Source organism: Thamnophis elegans, chromosome 4 (assembly GCF_009769535.1).
Source record: "Thamnophis elegans isolate rThaEle1 chromosome 4, rThaEle1.pri, whole genome shotgun sequence".
NCBI lineage: Eukaryota > Metazoa > Chordata > Lepidosauria > Squamata > Colubridae > Thamnophis > Thamnophis elegans.
Genome location: NC_045544.1, coordinates 21,296,255 through 21,318,766, shown reverse-complemented (window position 1 = coordinate 21,318,766; position 22,512 = coordinate 21,296,255). Strand labels below are relative to the sequence as shown.

At 34.6% G+C, this 22,512-nt stretch overlaps 1 protein-coding gene across 3 annotated transcripts in view; it reads left to right on the top strand.

The window, feature by feature from the left end:
* MAP3K7 (mitogen-activated protein kinase kinase kinase 7) overlaps positions 1-22,299 on the top strand; it is a 34,100-nt gene extending 11,801 nt beyond the window's left edge. Inside the window, exons 7-17 of one of the 3 annotated variants that reach the window (XM_032215503.1) lie at positions 721-849; positions 3,309-3,439; positions 4,254-4,335; positions 4,606-4,754; positions 5,327-5,486; positions 8,629-8,709; positions 13,222-13,289; positions 14,802-14,916; positions 17,810-17,871; positions 19,460-19,575; positions 21,065-22,299. In XM_032215503.1, coding sequence (XP_032071394.1) covers positions 721-849; positions 3,309-3,439; positions 4,254-4,335; positions 4,606-4,754; positions 5,327-5,486; positions 8,629-8,709; positions 13,222-13,289; positions 14,802-14,916; positions 17,810-17,871; positions 19,460-19,575; positions 21,065-21,245 — 1,274 coding nt within the window. In that variant the 3' untranslated portion in view covers positions 21,246-22,299. Of the gene's footprint in view, positions 1-720; positions 850-3,308; positions 3,440-4,253; positions 4,336-4,605; positions 4,758-5,326; positions 5,487-8,628; positions 8,710-13,221; positions 13,290-14,801; positions 14,917-17,809; positions 17,872-19,459; positions 19,576-21,064 lie in introns of all 3 variants that reach the window. The other 2 variants (XM_032215502.1, XM_032215504.1) reach the window with 2 other exon arrangements.
* The last annotated feature ends 213 nt before the right edge of the window (positions 22,300-22,512 follow it).

The following is a 22,512-nucleotide window of genomic DNA, read 5'->3' as shown; positions in this document are numbered from 1 at the left end:
AGTAATTAGTAATTTTTGTAGTAATTTTGCAGAGATTCATTTGCTGCAGATATACTTTTTGCTGTTGTTTATAAAATTATTTCAGAAGCCAGTAGAAAACACAGTCAACTGTATAGTTATGATGTGACTTAAATTGTTGAAGGCTTGCCATTTGAATTAATGCAGTTTAAGAATCTGCAGTATATATGAATAATCTTATAAATGAAGAAATGATTTTGTTCTAATGTACACCTGTGAAAATGTTAGAAAATATCAAATAAGATATTTGAAATCAACATTTTTCAAGCTTTTTTATTAATGTTAAATTGGTGTAAAATTTAAATCATGTGAAAGTTGTATAAGGGGTTTAGCATTCAATATTACAATAAAACAGGGTTATAGTGGCAATCAGTCAGCATATGATCATAAAATTCCTCTCTTCTTGTACTTTGAGGTTTGATGCTATGAATCACATTGTGTAATTGAAGAAAAATAGAGATGGTTTTTCATTGAACAACATGTGCATGAATATGTAAGTCATTGGATTCACACCCGTATGTATTCTGTTAGAAAGCACATGTTTAAATCAACCTGTTTTATAGTATATTGAAGAATCAATTATAGAATTGCTTACTTCCAGATTAATTTGATATTTTATTATAATTAAAACACCTATAATCTTGTTAGTAATAGAGCACATTTAATTTTTTAAAAAAAACATGTATAAATAATCCTTTTCAGGTAGCAATTACAGTGAAAAATGTGATGTATTCAGTTGGGGTATTATTCTTTGGGAAGTAATTACTCGCAGAAAACCTTTCGATGAGATTGGTGGACCTGCTTTCCGGATCATGTGGGCAGTTCACAATGGTAAGCTCAAATTTTAAGTGATGAACAAGTGTCTTTGTGGAAAATGCTGCTGAATTTTGCCACTGATTTTCTATATAGTACTCTAGATGTGCTGATGCAAAAAAGGACATGTTGTATGTTTGCTTGCCTCCTCTGTCTTCAGTACATAACTTTGTTTGGCTAACAGATATGTACGGCTCCCTTAACATCCTGCCCTAATACCTGATGAAACTGACAGGTCTCAGTGGCCTTCTGAAAAGCCACTCTAGACATGTTGGTGGCAAGTCTGATTAAATTATTATTTGCCTCAGTTTCATAGAAAGCAGAGGCTAAAGTTTAATAGAAAAAAGATGAAATGCAATCACTTCTTGCCTCTTGTTATTTTATTTACTATCCTATCTTCCTGCTTTTGTATAGACTGGGCAGGGGGGGGGAGCTAAATATAAAAAGGAACACTTTTTAATGGGGATTGGAATGAAACAGAAACTGGTTTTTGTATTGAGTTTGGTGCAAAACAGCTCCATCCAAAATCTTCCATTGATACATATCTATGTTAGATCTGCCTTGAAGAGACTAACTAAATATTTTGAGTGTTCATTCCAAGATTACAAAAATAGGTGGGATGGTGTTTGTTATAATTACCATGTGTTCTTCCTTTCTCTCTCAAAAACAGTAGAATGAAAATAGTGAAGTGGTTGGGGTGGGCTGCTTATTATCATTATTATTTGCTTTTTCTCATCTTACATGCACAGTTAGCCAGTTTTTCTCCTTCATACACTTTTGCGCCTGTTTTGCTACTCTTACGGGAATAGCATTAGAATTCATCAATAAAACATATTGTAAATAATCATTTCCCCTTGATTTCAGTTTAAAGAAAGCAATAAAATCTTTTGCTAGACAGCCATGCTAAACCAATCAAAAACAGGTTTAAATCTCTCTAGGAAAGTACACAAGATGACTCATAATATATATTCTAGCATATACAGACTGAAGCCAACAAGCTGTCAAATCTAACACACTAGTCTTTGTATTTATAGAATATATTCTGAAAATTTAGAGGTTGGAACATGAACAAAATACAAACACAGTGCAGTCTTTATAAATACAATTCATTACTTGAAAAAAGTTAACTTTATTAGAAATGTTTATGTAATGCACATAATGAATGCCTACAACTTGTCTAAAAACCAAAAGATGCATATAATAAGCATATAAAACACTACTCATTAAACCTAACTTCCTCAAAGTTCTCCTGGACTTTGGGCTTGAGGTCAAAAACTTTGATTTTGAGTTTTGCTGATTAGATACATTTGTTGTTATAGAAATGACTAGTACATATTACTATGTAAAAGTAAAAAGTTAACATTATATGTTATTACCTTATTCTACTGTGCTAAAAAGAGTTGGAATTCAACGCTTTTCTCTCTTTTTCTCTTTTACCCTACACTTTTTCCTTTTCCACTTTTCCATTTTTTAATTTTTTTTCTTTGCTTTCATATTTTGATAAAAGTTGAGAGGATCAGAAACCTAAATTCCTAAAAGAAATATTTTTTTAAAAGCAGTAAGCCTATTTCCAGGCATGCTGGCTATTGAAGTTAGTCTTTATCAGTGCTTATTTTGGTATCAGCCTGACCTATTTCTAATGCATGTACAGCCTCCCAATTAGTTTACATAAAGTCATGGCTGTGATATAGCAGTGCAGTAATATTTTCTTCTAACCATAAATTTAGACATTGCATTCAACCCCATCACTTTATTACCCCTGCCAATATCAGCCACCAATGGCCGAGTTGTAGTCTGTCTCTCCTGCTCTATTGGTTAAACTAGAAACACTTTGAGGGAGAAAACAGCACATTCTAACCGCCTTCTTTTGAGCATAGGAGAGAACTATTTTTCCTTGGGACAAAATTTGTGGAACCCAGGTTCATCTTGCTTGAAGATTGAAATATTGAAATGTAGTGCTTATATCTTACTCCTGATATAATAATATAGCCATATTATAATATAGCCATATTCTACTTATTTTTGTTCTTCATATACGAGAGTTACAGTTTGAAAAAGAATCCATAATAAGTACAGTATTTCTCCAGACATTACCAAACTCCTATTTTTATTAATTCTAGTTGGACCAGCAATAAGAATTGTAGTCAAACAATGCCTGAAGATTAAAGCACTGCTAGTTTAGAGGAGGTCTGGCATTTGCTCATTTGAATATGAATTTCGTATTTTGTTTTGGAAACTAGTCTCTTCTGCATCATGAGTAAGTCAATAAAGGGGTAAAATATCTTTTTATGTTCAGGATTATGACAAGTTTTTGTGTGTAAAGTGGGATAAAGAAACAATAGTCTCAGCAAATATTTTATTGTCCTAAGCTTTTAAGGATAAGTTAGTTCAGTCAAATTAGAGCCAAATAATTTCTTTGGAAATGCATATAATTCTTTATAATGTTACTGTTTATAAACATTGTATATTTTTAATAGGTACGCGGCCACCACTGATAAAAAATTTGCCTAAGCCTATTGAGAGTTTAATGACTCGATGTTGGTCTAAAGATCCTTCACAGAGACCTTCCATGGAGGAAATAGTCAAAATAATGACACACTTGATGCAGGTATAATATTTAAATCTTAAATATTGCTGAAATAAACTGGTTTCTAGAAGGAATGTAAAATAGAAAATATGAATTTGATAGCGTGAAGATAAATTTTGGAAGTGAGTAGAATATCTTTCATGGCCTTCTGAGGGACCTAAAATAATAAACCCTCTGAACTTTGCAATAATATTTAACCAGCATTTAACAAATTTAAAATACATGGAATTAACACACACATTCCACAAAACAAAACACAATCTAGTGCTTTGTTCCAAAATTAAACTTGTTTTCTTATTCCTGCCTTTTTTTTCTTTGACATAGTTGTAATGAGGAATACTCTAAAAAAATTGGAAGATACCCTAGGTCTCTACCAATTTTTAACATAAGTATGGCTTCTTAAAAAGCCAGAAAAATAAATGATTTTTTTAGAGAGGCAAATTAACCAGAGATCCTCTTGTTCAAATGAAACTTTTCATTTGTAGAGAAACAGAAATTTCTAATTAATTGTAGCATGCTAGAAGAAGAGTGTATTTTAATTACTACAATAAATATCATTTTTTCAGTGCTATAGGTAAAAGAAAAAATGCATTTGATTTAAAAACAAAAACGATATTTTAGCCCTTTTTGTTATTAAGTACCTTTTGGTAATTGCTTAGCCTGGTTTGGCTTCTCATGTTATTATTAAATAATAAATTCATTGACTAAATCACAACTTATAGCATTATCTTGGAAACAAATTGAATTTAGCAGCTTTAAGGCACTTTTCTTAAAAATGGTCTTTGTAATAGGGGAAATTACAAGATTCCAGTAATATATTCTTCTTTCATTGCAGTATTTTCCAGGAGCTGACGAACCTCTACAGTATCCCTGTCAGTATTCTGATGAAGGCCAAAGCAACTCTGCTACTAGTACAGGTAATCAGATTATATGTTTCAGACATCAAACTCATACATTTTAAGCCAGGAAGGATAATCTTTTACTTGCAAGGAAACACACTGTTAGAGGGAAGAAGCTTCAAGACTGCAGTGGTCAGGGCAAGGATACCAGATACCAGGGCTGTGGCACAAGTGCACAGAGCTGAGATTTTTCAGCATTTATCTTGTATGGAGACATTGAGGATATTACCAGTTTTTTTAAGAGGACATAAATCTTAACTTTAACTAAACTTATTTTTAAAAATCTAGGTTCATTTATGGACATGACTGCCACAAACACCAGTAACAAAAGTGATATCAACATAGAAGCAAATGATTTTCAAGGAACCGCTACGAATGACACCATTAAACGTTTGGAAACAAAATTGGCCCAACAGATGAAAAATCCAGCAAAGCAGGTGGTAAGAATGTAGAAATTTGTATTTGAGATCATTTCTTTTGAAGCAAAATGATATGAAAATCCTTTATAAAGTTGTGAGCAAGATGGTGCCCTCAAATATTTTCCATCCTTTAAATCAGACTGCCAAAATTTTGGTAACTATCTATTATTGTTATTTGGCTTAGCCACCCAAAACGTCTTCAGATTCCCACAAAACACCGAAGGAAATCCTAACTTCACCCATTTCAAGAACATTACAAAAACTTTGCTTTATCCATTGTGTTCCTTGTGGCAACCAAAGAACATTTAAAAAAAACCTGCCATCCCTACAAGCAGAAGGTGATTTGTCCCATGTATAAATGATATTAATAATCTTCATTACTTTTTTAAAGCTTAGAATGAAAAAGGAAAGTATATATTTGCAGAGTTTTTCTGTGGTAATAGTGGGTTTGCAAAACGTTGAAAGCTTCCTGGCAGCCTTTCTCTTCCTGTGTTGTAAAGTTTATAGGTTTTCATAACTTTTTGAGAATAATTATTCTAAATATGCAATTTTTGTTCATTTCTGAAATCAGTACGATTACTTTTTTACAGGGAGAACAGGGCCGTTTGAGTTTACCTCCATCTCGTGGTAGTAGTGTGGAGAGCTTGTCAGATGTTCGTGGGCGACCACAGTCAGCTCATGTTCCAGGAGAAGGCAAGCTAATGAGCGCTGACATGTCAGAAATTGAAGCAAGAATTGCTGCTTCTGCAGGTAAAGATATTATTTTTAAACTTCCCAAATGTTTTTAGGAGCATTTTTGGCATTTTGAGAGTATATTGTGATCCTGCACAATAGCTGTGTTCCATGGCTGTTGCCACAAAAACTTGCCCCCCCCCCCCAATACCACTCTCATCTCTCCAAAACAAAGTAGTCAAACTAAAGGAGATTAAATTGTTGCAAAGTTGAAATATGAATTGCAAACCAGATAACTTTTTTTAAGATTGCAGCATTCGCCTTTAAATTCATTTCACAGAAGTAATGATGAGAGTCAGAGACCAGAAATTTGATGGGGGGAGGAAAAACAGAGTTTAAGGCAAATATTTGGGTAACATTCCAAAATTCCAATTCTCATCTTTGCCTCATCAGAAATAAGCAAAATCAAAATGCTTGAAGAAAAACAATGGACAAAATATATGAAGCATATTTGAAAATAATGATGGTACCGGAGGCTTATGTTCTGTAATGTAACAGGTTTTAAAGAAATTGTCCATGGTGGACATTGGTCCATGGTGTTTAATGCCTGCAAACACCACATTATAATTTCCATCAACTTTTAAGATTTAGATATATAAGAGCTAAAATAAGGAATATCAAATACATTTCTATGCAAGTCAGGTTTTAGATTGCATTTTATATTAATCCCTTCCTAAATGTTACAAAACATTAAGACCTTTGTGTGAATAAGGGTAAGCACATTATCTGTGCCCTATAATACCTCCAGACATTGTCATCCTCCAATATAAATACTGACTTTTTCAATGGAGAACTTTTTCTTTCCACGAAGCTTCTCTGTGTGAATTTCATCTCTTTGATTTGATAATGCTTAACAGCTCAGGAATATCCCATAAGCCTTTGGCACAAAGGAGGGAAGGAGATGCATTCTACAGAAGAAGCAAGAAAGTCACTGAAATTTTCTAAAAAAAATTATAATCAATAGGATACTTATACTGAACCAGGCATCTTCCACACTCCCCCTCTCCCTGAGTAGATTATGTTTTTTATATAACATTTTTAATTTTGCAAATAATTGTTCATATTTCAATATTATTTGTTGATTAATTGACTGACCAAATTTAAATAGATTGTTACAAGAAGTGACTCTAGGCAGGGTACCATTATGAGATAATTTTGCCAATTTCTTTTGATTTAAGAGCTATGTATTTCTAGTGTTAATTTATTACAGCATAAACATGACTTAATTTGATGGCTATAATGTTAATAAGGCTCAAAATTACAGGCTACAATATCAATAACAAAATCAAAATTAGTTTATAGTAATAGTCTATCAATCTGTGTGGTATATTTCAAATGCTAGACAATGATTGACATTCAAAATCTATTACCGTGCCCTGAATAAGCAATCATTTCTGCAGTAATCGTTCTCTTTTTATTTCTAATGAACTATTGGCCAAACTTTCTAGAAGTTAATTAAGTCTCTATCACTGAGATTTAGTCTTTTCTTTTGATTCTAATTACAATTACAGTAGTGGGTAAATACTTAGAATGTCTTCATACTTCATTCATGAGCAGTCAAACAGTGATCCTTGTATCAGGTGCATCACTTAATCAAATCCTATTTGTAATTGATTGAATCGGGCAAGATTAAATGATCCAACTTCCCAAGGCAGCCTGCTGAATGGGAAGATGAAGAAGAAGCAAATAGAATATTCTGAAGAATGAGAAAACAAGGGGGTTTCAGAGAAGTAAAAATTAAACGCCAACAAAAATTGGTTCTGGCCCTGCTCCTTCATGTCATAAGGGCCAATTGCATTGCCACATTTTGTGGGTCCCAGACTATTGTTAAATACCTCAACTACATTTTACCTTTGTTGTAAAGTCATACACACACACACACACACACACACACACACACACACAGGAACTGTTTCTGGTTTCTCATTCGTTTGACACCCAACTTCTGACATTAGTGGGATGTATATATATATATAGTGAAGATGAGAAGCAGTATTTTAGTGTTAAGGTTGGGCAGTTTTGGCAATGTATACAAGTATAATTACCAGGAGAAATTTCCAGATAAAAGGATGTATATTCATATGAATCTGTTAGGAAACAAGTTTCTTGAATACTGTTTATCTAATAAAAAACATGCTCAGATGTGCAAAATAAATCAAAACCTATTGTAGCTGGAATATTTTAAGAATAAACTAAATTATATTAGAGGACCAGTGGAAGAAGCAGATCTCACTTGTGTGCTATTATACAAATTGCTGAGAGTAAACACACATTAAATCTTTAACTGCAAGATACAGAATCGTTATTCAGATCTGTTCTACCAGTTCAACAACCTTGCCCAGGAAAAAGTCTCCTTGGTAGGTTATGTTAGGACTCCCTTAGGAGATGTTATTATCAGGTGCCATATTGATAGCATTTGCCTCTAGAACAGGTTCCAATTTAATATTTAAACATCACTCCTCTGCATATCTTTTTATGTTAACTGGTATCATTAACAGTTATATTTAATTCCAGAGTTTACTTCTAGCTAGTATTTGTACTCCTTCCTAAATCTATTAATTATGTGATATTATCCTTAATATTATGGCTGATTGTGCGTCTTTCACAAGAGAAACAGATTACATTTAAAATATTAAAAATATTGAATTAATAATTTTCAAAAAAAATTCAAAAATGTATAGTCAAAATATTTGGGCCATAGTGCGTAGCTTATATTTTGTTTCTTGTTTTTTTTTAAAAAAGAAGTTGAGTTATGTTAGTTAATTAAATTTATTTTGCACCCCAAATTGTGAAAAGCTATCTCTGTGCATTTAATATACATTTCCAGGGCAATCAGTTAAAAATTCTAGTCGCTCATAGCTAGGGTTTGTTGTTGTTTCCTTGTTACTCTTTCTACTCTGTTCATTTGAATTTTGTGTGTCTAACTACAACTAATAATGTATTTTGTTATATTGTTGATCCTAGTTATGAATGTTGCTCTTAACAAATGCTTTACTGTTTTAAGCATGAACGGAAAGCTATGCAGTTCAGTCTGCATGTCCTTTGTTTGCATGAGTTTAACCAAATTAAGTTTATAAAAGAGTAGTTCTAGTCTGAATGATTTTGTGTTACCATTATAGTCGTTTGCATGTGTATTGTATGTGTATATATGTTTTTTCAGCCTTTTCCAAACCTAAGCGAGGCCATCGTAAAACTGCTTCATTTGGCAACATTCTGGATGTCCCAGAGATCATCAAACCAGGTATTGCATGCCAGCTGTGTGAATCTATTGACACAGATGCTGGAGTAATGACTAAACCTTTAAATACTTTTTGCTCCTGTTCATGGGTGATTGATTAGTCACTGGCCAAAAATAATTGAGGAAAGGTTTTTTTTTAATCACATGTTTATCTTTCATATTAATGAACAAATATGTAGCAAGATTTTTTTTCAATGTAAGAAGATCTTGTGACCATCTTTATTCCCCTCTGGTATTGTGATCAGGCTGGAGATCCAGAGAGCTTTGAAAGAAAAGGATTATTTATTAACTTAATTAATTTATTAAAGGATTTATTTATTGACTTGGTTTTCATATGGAGTGTACACAGAGATAGTGAACATGCTTGTCAGTGACCTCTGGTAGAACAGTTGCAGCCCTGACAATCACATGATCACCATTTGCAACTTTCCTTGTTGGCTTCCTCAGAAACTCAATGTGCCAATCGTACACCCTTCCTAGCCCTCACCATGCCTCCTGCACACCTGATTAGTGCCTGTTGCATAATTCCTGGTACCTCATGCATCTGACCCACATCATATCTCTCATGCATTTTCCCAGAACCACAATTCATCTCTCATTCATTCCTCACGCACGCTTTCCAACCCATCTTTCACACAGCTCCTTGCATCGTGCATGACCTCCTTAACCTACCCCACACTCCCACAAACTCCATCCCTCCCTCCCTCCCTCGCTCCCTCTCCCAGCAATGCCAGCTGAGACTTGTGATTTCCTTCCAGCTTCCCCACCAATGTTGCCCGTGGGAAGCCAGCAGGAAGTCAATCCACCTAATGACCATGGGATTAGCTTCATGATGGAAACTGAGACTGCAGGGAATACCATTGCAAAACAATAAGGTCACCCTTTATGGTTATATCGCTTAGCAGCAGAAATTCACAATTGCCATCATAAGTCAAGGATTACCTATATATATTAAAGTTGTGTGTTTTTTAGCAAGTTCAGTTATTCAGTATTTTATGTACATCATCCATAATCAGAAGCAAATTTTTGTGGGAGAGAAAACTTAAGGAACAGTTTCCAACAGAAGAGGCATCTCATTTTAGAAAAGGGGCTCCAAAATCCTGATGTGTTTTATTTGTTTATTTATTACATGTTTATGCTACCCATCTGAATATGTCAGTTTTGAAATATTAATCCAGTATATTTCATACAGTATACTTACCCCAATGTTGTACAGTCAGCTGGACTTGAAATATTTCTCTTTTACTGTAGTCATCTTTGGTGTGTTAATACCATTGTTTTAAATTCCATATGTAAACATTAAAATTTAAAAAAAATCACTTTCAAAATTAGAGCAATGTTGTAATTGAAACTCTACAGTATAGAAAGTTGTGCTTTTAAAGTTGGATTCCTCAACAATTACTATTGATTCAGGAGCAACAAGTATTTACTGTATAGCTATTTTGTTTGTTTGGCTGCGCTTGAGCTGTTTGCCAAAAGCCGGTAATAGGTAGCAGCAATAAAAATGCTTTAGCCTAACCTCCTGCTTCAACTCATTCTGTTGGCTTGAGTTTCTCCGTTTAAAGCAGTTTCTCAGTCTGCACTTAGCACAACTTCCCTGAATGAAAATATATGTTTCCGTTTATAATTCTATTTTAATCTGACTATTATTAATATTATTTGTGAGCATGATAAGTGTTTCTGCAATCCTTATCTTAGGATCTCCAAATTCAAAAATGTTATTAATCCAAACTCAGTTTGAATATTCCAGCTACTTTTTACAAATTTATTTCAGCTGAGCTATTTCTAGAAAGAGTGGATGTGGGCATCATTATTATATTAGTAATGGACAAGTCATCTTGAGGTTTTTCCTAATTTGCTAGGTTCTGTAAATCTGTTAATGATCTACTGATTAATCACCTTGAGGCCCATGATGAATTGCTTGGACTGCAGAGCATTTGCATAGCTCTGCTAATGATCTACTGCTTTAATTAAAAAAATGTTTTATGCATCAAAAAGTATAATATTTGTAAGAGGGGGTTGATTTAGTTGACTGAAAATGTGAGTACATGTCTTCTTATTTCTTCATACTTTCTAGAAGTTCAAAAAATTTGAACCTATGTGCAAATTTCCCCATACACCCAATAATATGCATTTTGGTGGAAAAATAACATACAATTTTAATCGAACAAGCATAATCCTAATTTAAAGTCTCATACAAGTTGCAAAGCCCTGAGATTTTGTACTTATTTTGTGTATCTTATCCAGTCAAAATCTTTTGCGGAAAATGTGTAAAAAGCTGTACATACCCACAACTAGGTGATCAAAAAAATCCTTTATCTCCATATTTTCTTCAGTGTTCTCCAAAACAAACTGAGGGCATCTGACTCAACACAGAACCTTAAATATTTTGTAGCCTGCATCTGAAAAAATAATTTGATTCAATCCTCTCCAATTCATACTTTCAACCCTCTGCACAGCTTTATTCTATAACAGGGAAAATTCACTGGTTAAACTGATTGCTTATAAGGAGATGCGCCCCTCCCATCAATATTTTCATTTTTCTACTCATCTTGTCCTGCTTGTAGCTCTTCAATACTCTATCCTCGAAAGGGAACACAGTGTCCCACAAGGTTAAAACACAGGGCTGATGAACAGCAGTCTCACATTCAAGTTCCGTTGCTGCACTGGGGTGGGGTGAGCTCCTGTCACATACTCCAGCTCCTGCCAAACCAGGAGTTCAAAAGTGGGCAACTGCAAGTAGATACATGAATGCCACTTTAATGGGGAAATTTCATGGGGGCATGAAAGGAGCGTTCAACTACTGATCTCCCTGGGCAATTGTGATGTCATCAACAAATCCTTTTGTCATGGAAGTACTTTGGTGCTTCTAATACAGAAGTAGTCATATTAGTATTACCCTAAAATTACGTGAAATGGGACGTGATGGCTCAGTGGCTAAGATGCTGAGCTTTTGATCAGAAGATCGCTAGTTCAGCAGTTCAAATCCCTAACACAGCGCAACAGAGGGAGCTCCTGTTACTTGTCCCAGCTTCTGCTAACCTAGATACAAGTAAAAAAATAAAGACCTCATTCGTGGGAAGATAACAGTTCCATGCGCCTTTGGCATTTAGTCATGCCAGCCACATGACCACAGAGACGTCTTCGGACAGCACTGACTCTTCGGCTTAGAAACGGAGATGAGTACCGCCCCTAGAACCGGAAATGTCTAGCACGCATGTGCGTAGGAACCTTTACTTAAAATTACCTGATTTAAGAGTATTCCCACCTTGAATTAATGGTTCATATAACAGGAACAAAACTGCAAAACTTCATCTTGACCTGGAAAGATTTTAAAAAGGGCAAAGAAATAGGAGGATAAGAAAGGGACAAATGTATTTTTCTACTCTTGCATCTATTGGACAACTTCCAAAATATTAAGCAACATACTGTTTATTTTTTTTAAAAGAGATTTAATTGGTTATGGTACTCAAGCTTCCATTCTCTTCGTCTCATTTAATGTTTGATTTGAATTTAAAAAAATACCTACACAGATATATTTATAGGTGAGTTTAAAAAGTAAGCTCTCAATACATTTTTAAATGTAAAATGTTTTTTACATATTTTAGAAGTTAGAATATTTAAAAAAATATTTTTCAGTAAAGCAAAAGGAAATCGGACATTGTGAAAAACTGTATGGGGGACATTGGGAAATCATGCAAATGATAGCCATAATTCAATTCCTTGATAGAATAGTTGCTACTGGTTTGTTCATGTAACACAGTCTTCAAAGACTATGTTTCTAGAGTGTTATGTCAGCTGTTAATTGCAACTTTGGGATGTTTTCCTTTTGGACAGCTGATGCCACATCCCAAGAACAAAGACAATTATAATACCAAAAGCCAGATAAATTTTTTCTTTGCCTTGTCAATCATCATATTTTTTAATGGATATGTTGACCATTTTTTAATACATTTGATAATATTCAGAGCTGTGACTAAAAGCAAGTTAGGTTTTTAAAACGTTAGTGCTGACTTGAAGAACTATTTCTTTCTGCATTGGATCCAATCAGTGCAGTGGGTTCTTTCTCAAATAAGAAATCTAGGAACACCACTAGTTGAACCTAGTTAAACCATTTTTGAAGCTGCAATTTTTCATTGATTAACCAAATAAACTATATAACTGGCAACCTTACATGAGAAATCCCCATAACATAACTTCCTTGAAATAGATGTCATCATCAGTGCCAAAGCCACCCCCACACTTGCCCATCCAACTCTTAAGCCTATTAAAGCACAACTGACAGAAGATGGTTAAAAAAATGCTCAGACGCTATTCATGGGACAGGAAGATTTATTGCCTTAGGATATGCGTTCTGTTGACAAGCTGGGTGGGTGGGTGTGGCAGCTGTCTCTGCTCTCCCCTCTCCTTCCTATATACAAACAGACTCTTTATCTCTTTGCTGGATTTGTACAAACTCTTGCAACATTCTTACTTGATGTAAATTCAGTAGTTTCTTTTTCCTTTTCATTCTAGTAGGCAACGGACAACAGAGGCGCAGATCCATTCAAGATCTTAGTATAGCTGGAACAGATTCCAACCAGGTAAATGCACAATGCGGACGATTCATTTTAAAATTGCCTGAATTTTATAAATTTAAGAATTGTATGTCACCTATCAAATTGAATATCTAAAAATTGGAATATATAAATATATCTAATGAAAACTAGGATTGGGAATACATAATGTAAATGATGAAATGTTTTTTTCCTTTATAGGAAGTCCATTTAAATTAACAAAAAATATGTAATCATTTTTCTCTCAGCTTGGCCTTTACAAGCTTATAATTCTGAAAAATAAACCATTGAAAGATATATAAGAGTTAGTTCTAGGTAAATTACATTTAAAAGACATGATTTACACATTGGAAATCCCAGGTATGGTTATCAAACTGTGTTATGAACTATGTATTTCTTGGGTTCAGTAAAGTTTTGATCTTCCTCTCTTGGAAATATATGCAAATATGTTCAGTGAGGCTTGTGTCAAATAAGGATGCTTAGAACTACAACTTTGATTAATTTCACAGTTGTGTTTCTTTACTGCTAAATACTAAGCACTGATGTATATTGAAAAAGTTACTAGGACTTAGTGGTTAAGGGAAACAAGAAATAATCTAAAATGTTACAAAATGATATTACTTACATGAATGTGTGCAGATACAGAGTATCTCATTTGTATTAGTTGATGGTTGAAATTGAAAGCACTGAAGGAAGAAGGGTAAAACCGCTATTATAAAAAGTTTGTTTTTATACATAACTTAGGCTTTTGGTAACATTTTTAAATGGTGATTTTTAAAGTGTGAATGCAGGGTTTATATGCAGTTATATGTCGATGTGATCTTTGTAATTTCATGATGAGTAGGGATTAAATTTGAGATAGGAGACTGTCAGTGTACATATATTTACACACAAAATCCTGATATCTTGATTTAGCATATCAAGAATAATTAAAAAATTGCAGTAGAAATCACTAACCACTAACCATTGCATCACCACAGCTCTAATTCTTTCATGAATTTTTCTAGTCCCTTTCAAAACTAGTAGCCATCAACATACCTGATGGGAGCAAGTTCAAAAAGTTAAGCATTTTTTAAAAGTTGTTCCATGTATTGGTCCTGAATCCCTCTGCATTTAATTTCCACGAATAAACATATTTTTAGGAGTCAGATAAAAGAGAGAGAGACATTTCTACTCACTTCTTCTCCTTATTTGATTTTATGTACTGTGTACCCTGTTGCTCAATTTCTTTGTAAACTAGAAAGCAGGCTGTAATAAACCTCCTGAATTGGTTTTCCCTTCTCCCATTTTGGTACTTATTAAACTATATAATACAGTTTTTAAGATGCAACAAAGCATAGCTATAGTAGGCAGAAGTTCTAATAGAAGGTCACTGAAATGTCTGCATTGGACCACAGCATTTGGTTTTGCTTTTAGGTGAGATAAAGATGACAAAATCTTTCTGTGATTAATTAATCCGTAGAAGAACTTTGTATTTATAGTATTGTCATTTGCTTGCGTTAATAGTAAGAGTTTGTTTATTTTTAATTATCGCTACAGAATAGCAGAAACAGCAGTAGATCCTCTAGTCCTAGTGTGAGAATGATCACTACCTCGGGACCAACCTCAGAAAAACCTGCTCGTAATCTACCATGGACCCCGGATGATTCTGCAGGTAAAAGAATCCCTGACCCTATGGTTGTTTATCATTTAATGCTTTATGGAGTGTTGGTAATTAACATGGTAATGTATATTAACCAGGCCTGAAAAACTACAATTTTAGATTGTAACTCTAGAGTTGTTGATAAACATTGCTGAGCATCTGTCATGGAATAAATTAGGGTAAATGAGAATATTGCCATAGCCGCACCATCTTTGTCTCGTCCTTTATGCTTCACACACCTGTAAATAGAGTGCAAAAAAGTAATTACAAGTGCCATCATATACTATTTAAGAGTCCCATTGCTACTCATAGTCATGAAGGGAGATAAGGCAGATGCTGACCTGCCCTTTTACAAATGGTGCTGCATCATGAAAAGGTATTTTAAAAGAACCTGCAAAGTTATCTCCCAAATTTTGAAGTTAGATGTTTACTTTTTGGTACAAAGTATGTTTCACTATATTTGGTAAGCTACAGTGCATTCAGACCCCCTTCACTTTTGTCAATTTTGTTATGTTACAGCCTGATTCTACAGTTGTTGAAATTCATTTTTTTCCTCATTAATCTACAAGTGTTGTTGCAAAGGGTCTGAATGCTTATGCCAATGTGATATTTCAGTTTTTTTATTTTTAATAAACTTGCAGATATTTCTAAAATTGTGTTTTCACTTAGTCATTATAGGGTACTGAGTATTGATTAATGAGAAAAAAAATGAATTTCAACAACTGCAGAATCAGGCTGCAGCATAACAACATTGACAAAAGTGAAGGGGGTCTAAATACTCTCTGAATCCGCACTTCATTTTAACATAAAATATGCAAAGATATTGATGTATGAATTAGAACAATTGTACATCTTTTCATTTAAGACAGGCTGGAAAGCAATGCCCATGCAACGTTCATGAATTTTTCTCCCTTGACAGACATGAAATCTAGTATGAAAAGTTATTATTTTATACTCTGTCTTGTGATATAAATACTTATATTGAGTACAATGAAACAAATTACATAGAAAGCTATTTCAAGTAACAAAAATAATACCAAGTAATGACTCTTAATAAAAATTGACCAACATAGAACAATAGAAGAGTAGTGATAATTAAGATCATAAAGACCAATCATTGGATAATTAATAAGTTTCAAAAAATGAATCATGATATATCAATTTTCCTGTCCAATGCCTTTAAACTTAGACAAACATTCCTAGTTCAAAAACACACCATTGGGATTTGGAACAAGTCCAGGCAAAGTCTCTCCAGCCACCCAGGGACTATTGAGAGTCCTGCCTCCAAGATCCAGTAGGAACCTTCCAATTTAGATGAAAAACAATTTTCTTTTTTGTTTGAGTAAAAGCCAATTAAATCCAATTTAAATAGTCAATTATTAAGTATTAGTTGAGGAGAAAGCGATTAGCACAGCCAGTTCCAATTGAACTGAGTCTAAAAAGGGGGGGGAGCATGCTCCTCAGAGGCGATGACATCACTTTGGTAGACTCAGTTCTATTGGTTACTGACTGAGTTAACCCATGCATGACCGCTGTCTCCACCAACTTTGGAGAAAGGAGCATTTTATTGTGGGCTTTGGCCCCCAAAGAGACTTCAAAGCATAAAAAAAATCGAGCACCTTTTCTGAATTAGGAGGTGCAATTTCTTGTTAGTTCATATGTCCCTTTGGAGCAGTAAGGGAGTTATGAGTTTCCCACTTAGCATATAAGCAACAGAAACCAGAAAATAGAATCCTGAAAAATATACAGATATTCAAACATTCTTTAAAAAAAAGTCAGATTTGCCCTTTTATTCATAAATAAATCCATAAATATCTTTAGGAGAAATGCTTGTTAAACAGCTTTGAGAAAATACTACAAGATACAGTTGCTGAAAACATCTGATGTTCTTACGAAAATTTCGGATTTAGCATTGCTTTTGATTCTTTCCTGAAGAAACTTGCATTACTTAGCAACATGTACAGTACATATACAACATACAGCCTTGCAGTTGAAAAAAATGATTTTTTTTGTTCAAAAAATAATTTAGTTTTACAACATAAAATCCCCAAGATATATGTTGCACGTTCAAAATATACTTTAGAACAGAACAGAAACTCATTTGAATATATGTATATTGGAATGTAATTAATGTATTATGCCCATTACCAGGATGCATGTTTTTACTGTATATGTTTAAAATATAATATATATTACGCTGGGTATAGATAAAAGTGAAAACCAATGTTTAATACCTTATATTTCCCCTTTAGCTATCTTCTTCAGGTATCATTCTAGCTTTTTATTTTTCAACCATAGCAAATCCTTCGTGGCAACTAGAATTACATTGTGCATCTAGTGAACTGTCATTGTTGTAATAAAAATTAACATAGTATACTAACATAAGGAACGTGATGGCTTAGTGGCTAAGACACTGAGCTTGTCGATCAGAAAGGTCAGCAGTTCGAATCCCTAGCACCACGTAACGGAGTGAGCTCCCATTACTTGTCCCAGCTTCTGCCAACCTAGCAGTTCGAAAACACGTAAAAATGCAAGTAAAAAAATAGGAACCACCTTTGGTGGGAAGGTAACAGCTTTCCATGCACCTTTGGGGTTTAGTCATGCCAGCCACATTACCATGGAGACATCTTCGGACAGTGTTGGCTCTTCGGCTTTGAAACAGAGATGAGTACCGCTCCCTATAGTTGGGAACAACTATCAAGGGGACATAAGTGCAAGGGGAATCTTTACCTTTAACTTATACTAACATAGTATATTCAGCATTGCAGCACTTCAGCTGTCATACTGCTTTACATGATTATAGTAGTTTAGTTACTAATTAGTCCAAGTACTTATGGTAGACCTGTGAATGTATCAATATACAACAAGGGAACACTAAAATTCAGACTATCTATTTTTCCAACAGACACCAATGGGTCTGATAACTCCATCCCAATGGCATATCTTACATTAGATCATCAGTTGCAGGTAAATTACTGTGTTATTTCATTGTTGAATTTCCTTGGATAGCTATATTAATTTGTATGTGTAACACAATCCGGATTTGAGGTCATCACAGATATTTTTTTAAAAAAATATATAATAGAGTACATAATTAGTTTGCTTGGCACAGAAGCTAACTATTCACAATGTGATTCCTGTGTTAAGTCAGAATTACTAATCTGATACAATGAATTGCAGTTTTAATTTAACACCTCCCAAGATCAGGTTGCAACATGCCAGCATTGTCATAGTGCAGTGATGGTGAACCTATGGCACGTGTACCATAGGTGGACACGGAGCCATTTGTCAGGGCACACGAGGCACTGCCCTGTCAGCTGGCCAGCACACATGCGTGCACTGGCCAGCTGAGTTCACCCTTTTTTAAAGCCATTTTTCACCCTCCCCAGGCTCCAGAGGCTTTATAGGAAGCTGGGGAGGGCAAAAAAAAGCCTCCCTGAAGCCTCTGGAGCGCAGAAAATTGGCCCTACGGGCAAACGGGAAGTTCAGGAACGGATTTCCAGTTTGCTTGGAGGCTCATTTTGACTGCTCCGGAGGCTTCAGGGAAGCCTCCTGAAGATCCCTGAAGCCTTTGGAGCACTCAAAACAACCATCCGAGCAAACTGGAAGTCACTTCCGGTTTACTCGGAGGGTCGTTTTGACTGCTCCGGAGGCTTCAGGGAAGCCTTCTGAAGGTCCCTGAAGCCTCCAGACGGCTTCCGGGGAAGGGGGGCTGTTTTTGCCCTCCCCAGGCTCCTATAAAGCCTCTGGGGCCTCGGGAGGGCGAAAAAAGCATGCAAAAAATGGGGAGCACCTGTAGTGCGTACATGCACACTGGCGGGGGTCACGCATTGCATTATGGGTACGGCACACCTGCACACGACCCCCCCTGCACTCGCCCCACTTATGACACGCGAGCCAAAAAAAGTTTACCTGCCATAGTGCATCTCATACTCTGAACTCAACACTTAGCACAGTTCATTGGAATCCGAATGGTGTTCCATTCCAGGGAAAGAACAGGAAACCTGTGGTGGGAGCTGCCCATTTAAAATGCATTTCTTCAAGAATGACAAGTTCAAAAGGAAAGATTTTGTCTAGCTATTTATATTTTTTGCTAGAAACCAAATGAAATGCTATATTAATTTTGGGATTTGACAATTAGAACTGCCTATGATTGCAGAAATACTTTTTAATACTGAATTTTTATTTTCATAACTATTGAAAACGTTGATAGTTATTTTTCTATTTTTTTCATTATTCATTTGCATTTTCGCCTCCCCTATTTTCTTTTTAAATCTTTTTTCTTGTTTTTTATATTTTATCTTTTGCAGAAAGGTTCAGGCAGCACCATTATATATTATATAGATCATCTGTTACTCTTTGCCTGGGACAGATATTCTTTCATTAATAAAGAAACACCTTTTTTTGCTTGCATTTCTGGCAACAACATATATTATGGACAAATTTTAATTCTCATGCTTCCAAGAGTTGGAATAATTTATTAAAACATATTTACATCTATGTTCATGTAACAGTTGATTTGGTTTTTTATCTGTATGTATGATTTTATTTTCAGCCTCTAGCACCATGTCCAAACTCAAAAGAATCTATGGCTGTGTTTGAACAGCACTGTAAAATGGCCCAAGAATATATGAAAGTTCAAACAGAAATTGCCTTATTGCTGCAAAGAAAGTAAGTTTTAAAATATGTTCAATTGTGTAGGTAATTTCATTCATAAATTTGACAAAGCACAACATTTTCATTTCATAGTGAGTAGGATGCACTGTGTCCACAGTCCTGAACCACTAATCTGAAGGTGCCAGGTTCAGGGAGGCTAATCTTACGTTTGTGATACTGTTTCCAGACTCACAATGAACCCTTGTTGCCTAAATAGAAAATTCGTTTTACTATTTTCATAACATTTTCTTCAGTTCTCTTCATTCTACTTCAACCATCAGTCTTAGGCAGAATAAATTGTATTAATGTATGACTGATGGTAGCAGAAGTACTTTTAACTCTTAGTGTAGTGAAAAAAGAGTACTTGCCAGTATTTCCTGTTTTCATAAGTAGGTTCCCCAAAGTACATGGCTTAAGTGTACCGTATACAAGGTGTCTTGGAGTCCTAGAGAAAATTGAAATAATTCAACACAGATGTACTACAAATATTTAGTAATCTAAAATAGAGACTTAAAGTGTTTTGAATGCTTGCCTCATCTATTAAATGAAGGGACACCCATGAGGGGAGAAATCAACATGACTCTTACTTTTGCTATTTTAGCAGCTATTCATCTCATCATAGAACATTCCTATTTTAGGAATGGTGTAAAAATAACAAAATCTGAATGTGTACCAAAATAATTCTATATAGTTAGTTAGGTGTCCTTTTTTTAGCAGTTTTGTGAAACCATAGAAAACTGTTGACAGCTGTTAGGGACACAAATTGTTCACTGATATAATAGGAAAAATATTTTCTATTTTATGTTCACTGCAAAAGTATTTCGTGTCATTTCGTAAAATGAATCTTTCCATTTATCTCAGGATAATGTTACTTACAATAATACTTTCATCATGTTATGATTTCCTATGTTTCTGTGTCATAACATAATTTCACCGAAGCAGTTATTCCTTTACCCTATCTTTCTCCATACCATGGGCTCAGACAGGAGGAGGGAGATATGCATACATTTACACAGACAAACGCACAGATACAAACCCACCCACCCCAATAAAACATAAAGCTACATATTAAAAGAAGATACTGGGAGATTGCAACAAAGATGCGTATCTTTCCTCTTTTATTGTCAAATATTTTGCATTATGCATAGATTACTGCATACATAGATTACATGCACACAGAAAAAATATGTGTGAATATGTTAAGTTGCATAGCAATCTATTGTATTCCAATTACTCTTGGCTACAGTTTCTACAATGCTTGTCATTGTGCTGGCTAAAAATGACAGATGTTAAAAATTTAGAGGGCATTCAGATACATAAATATGTAGGCAAAAATAGGTATTTGCACCTTAATGGGTCTGTGATCCAGACTGTATATCACACATCTAGTGTCTTTTTTTCTGGCAAATGATTAATCAACTTATTGAATTTAGCTACCAATGAAATTGCCTATGAATATTTTTAATATTGTGAATTAATTAAGTAACCTTCTGAATTAATGTAGGCAAGAACTAATAGCAGAACTGGACCAGGATGAAAAAGACCAGCAAAATACATCACGTCTAGTACAAGAGCATAAAAAGCTTTTAGATGAAAATAAAAGTCTCTCCACCTACTACCAGCAATGCAAAAAACAATTGGAGGTCATCCGAAATCAACAACAGAAACGTCAAGGGACATCATGATTCATGGGACCCCAGATTGACAGTGAAGCACAGGAACTTCTTTTTTTTTTAATTATCCCATAATATGACAACTTCCTTATTGGTGTGTGCTGAATGTGTAGACCTGCTGCTCTTCCAAAACCAATGCAGTATGGTTTTCTTTGGGTGAACATTGAGTTGTTTGAGAAAGTTAAGAGCGGCTACATGAATAATCAACACACTAACCACGAAGCAAAATATAATGAACTCTGGCTGTTTGCATGCCCCTTGTGTGATGGCTATCCTACCAAAACTGATTAAGTGGCTGCTATATTGTAAGATCATTAGGTTTTCATGCAATAGGAGCAGTATAGAATTTTTCTATTTTTAAAACGTTTTTGTTGTTCTTTCCTTTTGAACTGTTTGCCAAAGCAGTCATTTTCCAGGACTCCTGATTAGATCATGTTCAAGAGATAATGCTGGTGAAACAATGCATTCTTCTAATTGTGTTGTTCTTCCATGCATTTGGCTCCTCTATATCAAAGGGATTTCTTAGGCATATCTCTTAAGTATTCTGATGCAGTGGGAAAGACATCAAGAGATAGTCCCTTTCAGGCCTTCCCAGTCCTTTTATATGATCCCTTCCTTGATTTCTCATCATGAGCAACCTTCCAGACCTCTAGTTAGCGGTTGACAAGAATAATAGTTTCATCGTCTTATACTTTAGAGATTAAGTGAATTTGCTTGCAAAATACAAGCATTTCTGTTCCATCTTTTGGAAGCAATAATTAGAACTTGGTTGGAAAATAACTTGGGTTAACCGCATACATCCTCAATTTAGTAAGTTTTCCCCTTTACCTTCTTCTTTTTGTTTGTTTGTTTTATAACAAGACACACAACAAAATGATGGTTTCATATATGACTCTGTGCCCCAAATTTCAAAAGTACTATGGAAAATACCATATGAGTTTTGCAAATCAGGTCTTTGAAAGAAGTCTAATTAAAAAAACCAAATTTATCAAATAATTAAAAATATACCTATCAATCTGTACTTAGAATTGTTTGATAGAAATACATTAAATTTCATCTTCAGATACCAGGGGTAAGCAATTTCTTGTAGCCAGAGATGCCACTTTTCCTTGTTTAAGTATTTTTTTTCCCATCCTATGGGGGCTGGAAGGAACATGGCAATCATATCACAGGCATAAATGACATTTTTGGCCGTGAATATTTGTGGGGTGAGGCGAAGGAATATTAGATGGAAAGTATTGGGTCTAATGAAACCTTAAGTATACTTTTGCTTGTTTTT